The sequence below is a fragment of the Manis javanica genome, chromosome 12 (assembly GCF_040802235.1).
Source record: "Manis javanica isolate MJ-LG chromosome 12, MJ_LKY, whole genome shotgun sequence".
Classification (NCBI taxonomy): domain Eukaryota; kingdom Metazoa; phylum Chordata; class Mammalia; order Pholidota; family Manidae; genus Manis; species Manis javanica.
Genome location: NC_133167.1, coordinates 60,918,389 through 60,931,016, shown reverse-complemented (window position 1 = coordinate 60,931,016; position 12,628 = coordinate 60,918,389). Strand labels below are relative to the sequence as shown.

The 12,628-nt window shown below is 35.7% G+C and overlaps 1 protein-coding gene across 10 annotated transcripts in view; it reads left to right on the top strand.

Annotated features, from left to right (window-relative positions):
• The window catches only part of MAP3K20 (mitogen-activated protein kinase kinase kinase 20), a 189,207-nt gene that overhangs the window by 117,639 nt on the left and 58,940 nt on the right, over nt 1-12,628 (top strand). For all 10 annotated transcript variants that reach the window (XR_012123698.1, XM_073218693.1, XM_073218691.1 and 7 more), the window contains 3 exons: nt 479-507; nt 631-768; nt 7,858-7,944. Coding sequence is in view for 9 of the 10 variants with exons in the window: in XM_073218693.1 (XP_073074794.1) it covers nt 479-507; nt 631-768; nt 7,858-7,944 (254 nt within the window). In the remaining variant the exon portion in view is untranslated. The remainder of the gene's footprint in view (nt 1-478; nt 508-630; nt 769-7,857; nt 7,945-12,628) is intronic.

Below are 12,628 nucleotides of genomic sequence, written 5' to 3'. Positions count from 1 at the left end.
TCTTGCCCATTGTAGGTGCTCAACAAATATTTGTTAAATGGATGAATGTACAAGTAAGTGAATGAATATATATTGTCCTTGCCTTCAAGAAAGTTACTCCTCAGTTGGGAGGAAGAACCACATACACCGTGAAGTGCGCTAATGACTTCCTCGGTAGTCTAGAGGCAGAATCCAAGTAAAACTTTGGTTCTTCTGACCACTCTTAATCTCTACTACTACTGGACAGTGCTACTATGTTTGATTTAAGCAAATGTCCTGAAAGCCTCCTTATTCAGCAGCTTATGGGATTCGTTTTTTGTTTTTGGTTTAATATAAATTCCTTTTTGCAAAATCTTCAGTGCACTAAAAACTTCAATTTTACTTTTCATAGTACCGTAAGGAAGATAGAAATTAAAGTTTATGATTTTTTTCAGCATAAAATAACTCAAATAGATGATTCTGGTAATTGATTTATGATTTCTGTTTGTTTTTTTTTTAGTTGTCATAGCTGCTGATGGGGTATTGAAGGTAGGATTGTTTCTTTTAATTTTTTATAACCAAAATTATTGATTTCAGATATAGGCTTTTGTGACTGATAATTCTGTTATTAGTCAATAAGGAGAAAGTTAGTACTTGTTTTTCTTTTCTCAGATCTGTGATTTTGGTGCCTCTCGTTTCCATAATCACACAACACACATGTCTCTGGTCGGAACTTTCCCATGGATGGCTCCGGAAGTCATCCAGAGTCTCCCTGTGTCTGAGACTTGTGACACATACTCCTATGGTGTGGTGAGTTCATTTCTTGTTTTTGTTGCTAAAGGAAATACAAAAAGCAGACAATGTACATAAGCAGGTTACAATTTAACAGTTTTAAGACAGTGATGCTGTTTCTGGGGAGATGTCCAGAGCAGTGGTGATAAAGAGAATACTTCCCATTTGCTAGAATGTTTACTTTGATCACTTCTGTGCTTCTGAGTTCTCTTGTCCTGTGTTGAGAAGAAACCAATGGCACTTCAAGAAGCAAATTAGGTAGAACCTAAAATAGTGTTAGGCCTGATGTGCTTCTGTGAAGAACGTGCTTTCCTGGATGGACATACATCTGTAGAATATTTCTGTAAGTCAGTGGAAATGTGGTTACTTGGAACAGGCCTTCATTATAAGTTGCTCAAAAACACCAATAGATCTGCCAAATGAGTTAATTAAGAAGAAATTTTTGAGTATCAACTATTAAACTGATTAGTGAGTTCCTGGAGAGAACAGAGGCAAATGTACTTAGCATTTAGCACATGGCCTTGCCCATGTCTGCTTCAAGTCCTACAAAGGAGAAGTGGCTGTCTGAGACATGAACCTAAGGTGTCATGTAAGACTCACAACAGAGCAACATAGTTGCAAGAACAGTAATAGGGGAGAGGGTGTGATGCCCAAGGAATAGAGACCACAGGAATGAATCAGTTAAAGAAGAAGCTTATAGAGAAGTTTTGAGACAAATCGTTCTTATTTTCTTTTAATTGAAGCATAGTTAATATACAGTCTTATACTGGATTCAAATACACAACACAGTGTTTCAACAGTTACCATAGCACAGTCCTCACCTCCACTAGTGCAGATACTGTCTGTCAACATAGGGAGATGTTACAGAATCATTGGCTGTATTATCTTCTGTGACCAACTTACATTACGATTGAGAAGTTTTGTGCCCCTTTATCCCCCTCACCTTTCCTACAACCCACCCCAACCCATCCCTCATGGTAACCACCAGTCACTTCTCAGTGTTTGGGAGTCTACTGCTGTTTTGTTTCTTCTGTTTTGCTTTGTTTTTATATTCCACAAATAAGTGGAATAAGTTCTATCTGACTTAGCAGAGAAAGAAGTGGGGGCAGGGGGGTTGGAGGGGAAAATGGACATTTATTTGTTGCCCTTTTTTGAGGATAGGTTTTGTTTGTTTTTTCTCTAGGGGATAAATTTTTTAGCTCTAAAAATATAGTATATGCTTTAAAAGGTCCAAAATAATATTTGGAACACCCCGTGTTCATGTCTCATCTCCCAATCATACTGCCTCTCTATTATTATTACTACTTAAAAGACATTTTCATAATGGGTAAAGAAGTTGTTTTGACCTTAATCAACATGCCTCTATTACTGAACTTCTGTTTTCGACTAAAGATGATAGCTGACCGTACAAGAGAAATCACCATTTTCAAGCCCATTCCTTTTCCTCTAGAGTTCACCAGTCTCAGTATTTATTGCTGGCTTAATGACTTAAGTTTTGGGCTTGTTTCAGTTGGCTAGCTAGTTCTAAATAAATCATAATACAGCTTACATATACCAGATTCATTTAATATAATGAGATGAGTTTTGTTGGCTATTGAAAAAAATCATTTCAAGAATGAAATACATGTTTTTGGCCAAAGTCTAGAATTTTAAAGGTTGGAAGACAGCATTAGTATCAAGCTGAATATGTTATTTCCCTTAATTCTGTGTGTTTCTAAGAATGAAAGCTATACCTTATTAGAAACAGTAATCAAATAATTCTCATTGAAAAAGGGAAAAAAGCCATAAGTTCCTGAAAAGACTAGATTCCAAAACAGTTTCCCTATCTCAAAAGTTAACTACATTTTGGTAATTCTACAAATCATCTACTGGGGAGTCTGAAAAAGGGGGGGTTTATTGCAATATAAGACTTTTTGTGAGGTTTTCTCTTATGAAGTTATGTTCCTTCATTCTTAAGCAAAAATCTATTGTGTGAGACACTGTGCTACTAGAGCAACTTAGGGTAACTTAAATTTACTTTGCCTGTTCCTTGGAACCAGTGTCTTATTTTTTCCTGTGGAACAGGAAAACCGAACTTTTTCTGTAAAGAACCAGATAGTAAATATTGTAGACTTTGAGGACCATTTAAAGCCTCTTTTGCATATTCTTTTGTTTTTTACAACGCTTTAAAAATGTTAAAATCACTCTGTATTCTGCAATAGCCTGTAGTTTGCAAACCTCTCTGTGTAACAAGAGGGATGGGAAGACAGCATAGCTAAGGAAGGTCACAGTATTTTAGCAAGAGACTACCATTCTCTCTCCTTTCACTTGTGTGTGCATATGGATATATATAAACATACTTACACGATTATAATCTTTTAATTATTGTGCACATTTACATGAGGTAGAGGATTGTTGAGGCTTATTTTAGAGCTCTACAAGTTTGTGTACAACGCTTTTGCTTTTAAAATTCTCCCCAAGTCCTGGAATTTTCCGATCTCAGAAATTTTGACCTGAAAACACAACTATGAGTTATGTATAGAGTAAACTTTTGGTTTCAGTACTATTTCATTTATGAAAACAAATTTCACACTTCCTTCTTCCAAAATCTTGCAGTTGTCAGAGGTGTGAAATGCACGCGCTGCTTTTCCTAGCTGAGGGAGAATCCTAGCTGCAGAAACCAAGAGTGAATCCCTTTTCACACGTAAAAGATGTTAGAAGGTGACTTGTTTACAGGTCTTAAATTTTTTTCCTGTATCTTTCACTCATTACACATTGACTCCTCATGTTAAACATAATTGGAATCAACCTTTCCAAGCTGTCAATGTTCAGTTTTATTTTACTAAAAAGCTTTTCCGTCAAGTAAATGTGTACTACTTTTTAGTCAGTGGGCCTGAACATTTCTCTTTATGAATTAGGTTCTCTGTTTACTCGTTTACTGACCTTGTCCTTGTTTTGTTTTAAGGGATTTAACAAGTGCTTAACAAGTCATTCTATAAAGTAATTTAACTTACAGCAAGCTTTATAGGCAGTTGCTGAACATTTCCAGTGTTGCTCTATATTTACACACCAGATGTGGCTCTTCAGAACCTGTTTGCCCCAGTCACATGCTTTTGAATATCAATTTTACATTTATATCAGTCTTTTTTTAACTGGTGAAAGCAGAAATGCCTTTTCAGTGAATCTGTTTGTTTTAAAAGAGTGTCTGCTTTTTTCTGTATCACTGGGAATGCCAGTTATCCTAACCCTATCCTGTCAGCAGAATTCCACTCAGAAAAGTGCATATAGGCTAATTTAATTATAAATGAGAATTCTGTTCTCAATAAACATCGTTAGTGAAAGAAAAGGTACAAGGCATGCTTTCCAGAGCTTTTTTGTTTAAACAATCACAGATTTTTTTTGTATCATTAATCTACAATTACATGAGGAACATTATGTTTACTAGACTCCCCCCTTCAACAAATCCCCCCCACATACCCCATTACAGTCACTATCCATGAGTGTAGTAAGATACTGTAGAATCACTACTTGTCTTCTCTGACAATCACAGATTTTTTAAAGATGAAGAAAACATTACATAGTCAAAGTAGGTATCCCCTAAAAGAGAAGGAAAGGACAGTTGTTAAGGTAGGGGCCATGTTAATTTTCAAAGTTTGTAGTCCATGAGCTTTGTAAATGGTACCTATCTAGGAAAACAATGTGATTATTTAGAATCTCTGATGTCCTTTTAAAAATAAGTGAGTAGCCAAGACTCATTTGTCAGTAGGAGCTTTCTTTGTATGAAATATCCCATAGTTCCTTTTTAAAAGTCTGTTCTGTTAGTTGAGCCCCACGTACAGAGCAGTCACACACAGATGAATAAGACCACTAAAAAGAAGCTGTGCTTTTTTGAAACAGCCCCACAAGAAAAAACAATATACTTTTGCTTTTTATTTTTCTATTTCCTCAAACTTGCTGTAAACATTTAGACCCTGATTATTATCAATGTACGAAGCCTTCCCCAGCCTGATAAGCCTGTGTGCTTCTTAACACATGGAAAAACTAATAAGCATGGTACAGCCTTAAAATAAATGTGCTACAAATGCCAGGCATAGATCTTGTGATCCTTGCTTCTAAGATGGTAAACTTTGCTAGGCAGGAAATTATTTCTCACTCCGTGTTGTAAGACAGGAGATTTTCCTATCCCGTATGATGACTTCCCTTAAAGGAACAAGCCAGAGTGGTGGTTAATGTTATCCACAAAAAAGAAAAGGGTTAAGGAAAATAAAAATCATTGGAAGAATAAGCCATCTATCTGAGAATGAAGGGCTAGCCACTCTTTAAAAACAAAGTTATCCTAATAACAATGCAGAAAGGATCACCTTCTTAGAACCTTCTCAGCCAAAACCAGCTTTGGAAAACAGAGTGGCTTAAGAGAGAGCATCACTGCCTTATTTGTCTGTGAGCCTGTTCCAGAACATGCCCAGCTCAGGTAATGGCTTTCCATTGTTTGTAAAAGAAAAGGCAGGAAAAGTACACAGGCTTGTCCAAGTTTCTCTTCTGTAAACTGAAAATAGAAATTTTCCTTTTGAGCACAATTTCAACATGAGGATGTTTCAATACAAAATGAGTTGGGAAATATTTTTAAGATGAAAGGTCACAATCACGTTTGGCCTGCATCCCCATAACTAACATTTTCATATTCATAGGCATAGTTTAATGTATTTTTAGATCTCCAAATGACTTCCTCAACAAAGCTAGTTTTTTATGCCAAATGTCATTGTTTTTAGTGCAGGAAAAACTGGTGGTATCTTGTACCAGCTACTTTTTGATACATTCTTCGGTCTGACAAATCAATAACAGGAAATCGTGAGATGTGCTGACGTAGAAAGAAGCTAAGCCCTTTGGGCCTCAGAGCCCAGTGGCTAGTGATGCCATCCCTGACAGCCTTACCTCCCTGCAGTGGCCGCCTCAGCAACAGCTGAGACACAGAGAGCCAGTAAAATGAAACTATTATTTTCCAGTGTTAGAGCTCTTAGAGAAATTCGACTTGGATCTTACTAGACTTTGAACATTTCCCAACTGAATATTTTGGAATGAATGACATACATCTTTCCTGTTGTTATTTCCCTGGTTCTTAGTGTTTGATTTTACCTCTCAAAACGCAGTCCATCTTGGTGTTGGTCTTACTGTGCGCCAGGCCAAACTCGGAAAGGAGGGGTGCAGTGTAGAGCTGCTCATCTGAACGTTTTGGGGTCTGGAGCATTTGATTTAATTGAGGCTGATTCACTATTCCCATTCTCCTTAGGAATGCCAAATCCATTAATTCACTTGCTCTTCATATCCTCTCCCTTCTCCAGCCGCCGCGCCCGGCAGGTGGGGGGTAATTGCACCAAGTCAAGGGGCTTCATTTCCTGCCATGCCACCTCCCGGCCCCTGCCCTGTGCAGGCGGTGCTTCGGGTGATGGCATACCTGTTCTGGTTCATGCCCTCCCTTTGCTTACAGTGTTCATGAGGACGGTCCCCTTCTGAGATGCCCCTTACCTTTCCCTAATCATTTCTGTGACTCAAATAGAATTATTCAGCAGCTCTTCTAAAAGAAGTACCTTACACACTTGATTAAAAGCCCAAAGAGGCTTCAGTGAATTTTTTTCTCCTGCTTGAGCAGCATCTGCCAATTTCCCTGATTTTCCTGCTAATTATCTTCATATTAGCCAGAATTTATTTAACAGGTTATGACTCAAATAAGACTGAGCTCTGGTTGAGGAAATAGAAACAGAGTTAAAGATTTTTAGGATTTGCTTGAATAAAGTATGTGTCCTCAATCCACATTCTTACTTAGAACTGGGTTTTTGTTTTTATAGCAAGAGAAATCGAAATCACAACTGCTGAATTCATTTGCTCCTCACTTCTGCCATGGTTTCATACTTAAGAGTGCGGCATGTCACATTGTCTCTCGTTTTGCTCCTTTTCCCTTCTCTAGAGTTACATGCGGTTGAGAGCTTGATCTTCAGGGTGAGAGCACAAGTTCATATTCTAGCTCTGCCACTTGATAACTGAGTGTCTTTGGCAGGTTTATTAACATTCTTAATCAAGCCTTAGTTTCCTCATCTATAAAATGAGGATAATGTAGTCCAATGGAATTAATATTAATCATGGTAACATATGTAAAAGTTTTAACAGAGTATCTGGAACATAATCAGTAAATGATAGTGGTTATTGCTCTTATTGATAAAATTATAATTGTTTTTGCACTTCATAAAGTATTGGTAGACTCAAATTTTGATACTTCCTTGTAAAAATAGAGAAAGTAACTGAGTGTAAAAATCTCCATTACTCGGTATTTAAAAAGAACCCAAAATCATTGGCTGTTACGAGCATTCCCAGCATCAATTTGCTTTCTTTGGGCATTCCAGTGCAGATTTATTAATTGTGCTGATCTTAAGGATTTCAGAAAGAAGCACACAGATAAATTCACACACACAAACACACACTCAGCCTATGTATATGTACATAAAGTGTTTATTACATTTCAGAATACAGTACAATAACTTATATGCAGATGGAAGTGAATTCCTTAGGCTAACTCATTTTGAGAGAGATTTCTCTACAGCACGAAATCTGAACATGATCTACCATTATGGGATAAGTAGTTTAGCCAGTGATTTGGATTTGGGGCTCGATTTTTTATTTACTTATTTTTTTTCACATGAGACCATTATTGAACCTTTGAAAGTATGGTTGAATTGCCAGTCATTATCTTATAGAGAAATTTATCATAGATTAATGGTGGAAAGAGTTTGACTAACAAAATATAAAATCTTAATTTGTGGCAATATGTGAGAATTTCTAATAACAAATGAAACAAAGTTAAATCACTTAGGGCCACTGGTTTCATACAATTTTAAGTCTGGCTGTAGATGTTTTAATTTCTAAACCAGATTTCTTTCTTTATAAAAAAGAACAAAAAATGTATACACATAATATTTGGAAGAGGTTCTGTGCATGAATATATACCTTTTGCCCAAGTTCTGTAGATGGGGTTGGTTCTGTCTGGTATTGGATACAGTTATGTGTTAGATAAAGTTTCAGTAATATACCAAAAATACAAAGTACAAGAATAAAAATTCCATTTTCTTTTTGTTCCAGGTTCTCTGGGAGATGCTAACAAGGGAGGTCCCCTTTAAAGGTTTGGAAGGATTACAAGTAGCTTGGCTTGTAGTGGAAAAAAACGAGGTAAGACTACGATACTCCATTCAGGTGCATAGATCAGAAAACAGTATTGGGGTTTTGCAAAAGACTTTTTCATCTTCTTCAAATTGAAAGTAAGTTCACGCTTATGGAAAGATTAGCAGTAGGAGCTAACACAAAGGGTCAAAGTGATGTTATTCCTCATGAATGGACCCTTTACATCTAATTGTTGCAGCTTCACGTCGTGATGCTGTAGATCAAAAATTGTACAAGTACTGTACTAGTTTCTCAGTCTCAATTGTAAAACCTAGGGGTTTGTTCTTAGTGATGAAAGAAGCCATTGCGTCCAAGGTAGGGGAACAGTTTAACTCCATCTCCTGCGTTTAGGACATCTTTTTTACTGGCCGGGAGTTGATATATCTGTAAGAGACCTTCAGCTACTTCAACTTACCTCTCCCAGCAGGAGTCACTATAGTACAAGAAACTGTCGCTTAGATGAGAATTTCAAAAATAAAAGAAGAAAAAATAGTTTCAAAAGAGGGAAAAATTACAGTTTTGCCACCTACGTTGAACACTACATTGAAGATGAGCTCCTCGCTGGAATCGGCGAGGCAGTGGCATAGCTGTTCCCTTCCTCATGCAGAGCTTTTCCACTTCAAAAGAACTTCAGTGGCGTAAACACCGTTTGTGCTGTGTCCCCAGCCTCGCTTTTCTTCTTCCCACAAATTGAGGCTTTCAGTTAGTTGGACCTATGAGCCTACATCAGAGAACATGGTACATTCATATCAAAGAGAGCAACTACATTTTGAAAGGTTTAAAATTGTGACTGAAATGCACAGCCATGGAAATTCTCAGCATAAGAATGAAGCATCCAATAGCAAGGTATTATGAGAACTTAGATCAAGTAATGGAAGCATGCAGTTGTCTTTGCAATGCAAAACAACTTTATTTCACAAAACTTCTTCATTTCCAGATTTTATCTGTGCCCTCCGCAAAAGGTAAGAGAGCAACCTTAGGATAAAATAATTTGCAAAAAGGTGAATATATAGAGATATTCTCTTTTTAATGCTTTAAAAGAATTAGATTGATCTGTTCTCCATGTGAGTACAGGAACAATCTAGACTAATCAAAAAAACCACTATTGACCAAGAGAAACCAAGTTTCTATATTTTAGATCATATAATCCAGAGTTACCTTATTAATTTGTCCTCATGAGCCATTGAGAATGGATGAAATGTTCATGACAGCTGAACTTGATGGGAGAGAGCTGCCAATTTAAGAAAAATGCAAAGGAGTTATATTTAAGAATGTGTCTTCCTCATTGTTTCACAGGAGCTGTTCTGTTTTAATTTAATGTGGTAGTTATTCCTGGTGTACTGTTAGATCAGACCTCCCATGCAGGAGAACTGATGTGTTCATGAAGCCAGAACCCACTTGTTACTGTTCTGTTTCTTTTGCCAGTGAGATGATTAGATGTTTGGTTCTGGGTTTACAAATGAGAGTGAAGAAAGCTATTGACCTTCTGTTGACTTGGGAGCAGACCATCAGTGTAATTTTTTCCCTCTATATCATTTCAAGATAAACTAAAAGAAAGGGTTTTGTTTTGTTTTGTTTTAAGCTAACTGGACCCTCCAAATACATATTAAGACAGAATAATTTATTATTTGAAGTGCTATTTCATTGAAAGGATGGCAGAGAATACGTCTGAATCTAAAACACTTCCAATATTTTGGCATATCCATCAAGGATTGTTAAGGCTGATGAGAAAAATGAATTCACAAGCTGCCTTTGGATAGTTGACTCAAGGGCTGGGGATGGCCCATAAATAACCTTCAGAACCCGCTCAACATGTATTTAAGGAGGCTGTCTCCCCCTTTCCCCATGGATCCCCTTAAGTAGAGTGTACTGTTTTATCCATGGTGTGATCTGATGATCAGCCAGTAAGTGATGGAGACTATTCAGATGCCTCCCATACTGTATTTGTTAACTATAAGAGTAAGTTGAAATGGTGAAATAAGTTTTCTCAGTTTTCAAATGAACTTAAGGAAAATTGGGTATCTTAAGGATATTTATCCATCTATTCTTATTCAGTACAATATTTATTTGTCAAAAATATGGAAACCAAGTTTAAACGTAGTTTCTGTTGTTATCATTCAAGATGGTTGTCTTCATTTCACCCCATAAATGGAACTTACTACCAAAACAAATTCTGTTGCTCTAACATTGAAATAACCCTCAAGGAGTTTTCTCATTTCATAATAAAATGGAGGCTTTGACTATAATTTATAAAATTCCTTCAACATCTTATTATTTTATTTTATGTATTTTTACTTTGGAATACCTTGGGTTATTGATTTGAAAACAGAAAGCTGTATTTTTACAGGCCTCATTTAATATCTCATAAAAAATGGTGTGTTTAAACTTTCTGGAAGACATTTTAAATGTGAGCTAGTCACTCTAGAATGCACCTATTTTGAAATAGTAGGTTTTTCTTTTCCTTATATAACTTTCTATTCTGAAATAATTACAGACTCACAGAAAGCTGCAAAACTATTACAAAGAATTTTGTATACCCTTCACCCAGCTTCCCCCCACTGGTGAGATATAAGTATGATATAATGTCAAAACAAAATTGACACAGATACATTATTCTTAACTGCTCTAGACCTTACTCGGTTTCACCATTTAGGATTGCTCTTTGCATCTGAACCCTTAATAATGAAGTAAGACCTTCAAACATTAATTTTTCCTAACCTTAAATCCTATTAAAAGTAGATCCTTAAAGCACTGTTAAACTTAACAAAGCAAACAGTGAATGCTTACAGAAGGCATGAATTAAGAGGACATTTACAGATACGTAGATTTGCCTTTGTAATTTCCATGGAATTCATTTAGTGGTCATTCAGAATGTTCTGGCAGCATTATTTCTATCTTTGAAAGTACTTAGATTCTCATATAAAATGTGTTTTGTTGTACACAGCAAAACTACTATTCTTGGGTAACATAGAAATTCTTAAAACACTTCATCCATTGTTCTTGACTGTAGAAAAAGATAAAAAACTTGACTTAAAAAATAATTTTTGCATCTTATGTAGAAAATGATACAAAAAGGAATATGTTCTTCACAAAATGTCATGCTAACTTAACCACTAACCTAACTTAGTGGTTAGGAGGTATTTTAATTTTAAATTGGAAATTGTTTTACTTTAAATTATTTAAGTTTTAAGTAGTGTTGCAAACCCAGTGCTGATACCTGGTTATTTCAGAATGCTTTAATGCATTAGGAATGTACACAGTTATGTAATCAATATTTTAAGGTTTTTTTTAAAGGTATTTCTTAATGTACCAAAGTAATCTCCTACATAAAGTATCTGAGTCTAGATTTAACTGATATTTGACCATATGTCAGATAAATTAAAATAATCATGTCTCCTCTTATAATGTCTCAGATGTGGTATCTAAAAAGTTTGTCAATAAGAAAAGATGATAGAAATGACCAGCATCCGTATTCATCCAGTTCACATTTCAATTCTTGGAAAAATGTGAGATAAAGTTATATACAAAATGTAACCCTTTTTGGAAGCTATTTTTCATTACACATGGAGGACATTCAGTTGCATAATTGCAGTCACTGTCAGTTTTTATTAGTTGCCACAACCATATTTTTAAAAATAAACACCTGATTTTTCTTTTGACCTTCATCAAAAGGTTTCTAGTTCACATTACAGTAAGATATAATATAGTTTACTACATCTTGCTCTATTCATAAAACACAAAACTATAAAGTTTAAAATTCTTAGCATATTCTCTAACTTGTTTTGTTTTTCTTAATTTTGAGGTTTTATTTCTTTTGATTGATTTTAATTTTATCTGTGTTTCCAAATACAGATCATCTATTTCTTGCCAAGGCAGCTATTTTTCTAGTTTTACACATAGCCTCTCCCAAATCCAACTTAGTTTTAAGGGTTTTATTTGCAAAGCTTCTTTGGCAAACAATACTGTAGAATAAATCTTAGTACTTCTTGATACAGTGGTTCTCAACTCTGTCACACCCAGTGCCCTTTTTATAACAACTGTCTAAAGGCTCCTTCTACTTCCCTCACATGGAATTTGGAGGTTGTACAACTTACCTGTACACAACATATTGGAAGTCAACATAATGCTCTAACCATAATATAAAGAAGAAATCAATGAAATGTGTATTACTGTGTACAGGTGCTCAGGTATGACCATGGTGGAGGGGATAATGGGACAGTTTTAGATGCTTGCACCTAAGGACAAATAGAATTCAACAGCTACAAATGCAGAGTAGAGTTGGGTTGTGTTAATGATTCCAGTACCATGAGCAACACTGTTGTAGGTGACATTTTCCAAAAATCAGAGTAAGGTTATAAACAATGCAAAATCAACCTGCCCTTGATTTATTTTATTATTTAAAAGTTCAGTGCATTTTTAAACTGTTCAGAAAATACTTTTATTTATTTATAAATCAGAGTTAGATTCCAAGCTCAGAGAATTATAAAGCACCGTTTGCTTATTTTACTTACATGAATGCACACGGGGCATTTGAAGTTTGGTAGAATACAAGAGAGTTCTTAATTAGGGCTTTACAATATATTGAAGGATATCTAGCATTCTTGACCTGCTCCAGGTGCAAATCTCCATTTTAAAATAAACAAAAATGCCTGCATAGATTTCTAGACAGCCTCTTGGGGTATTAAGTGTTCTG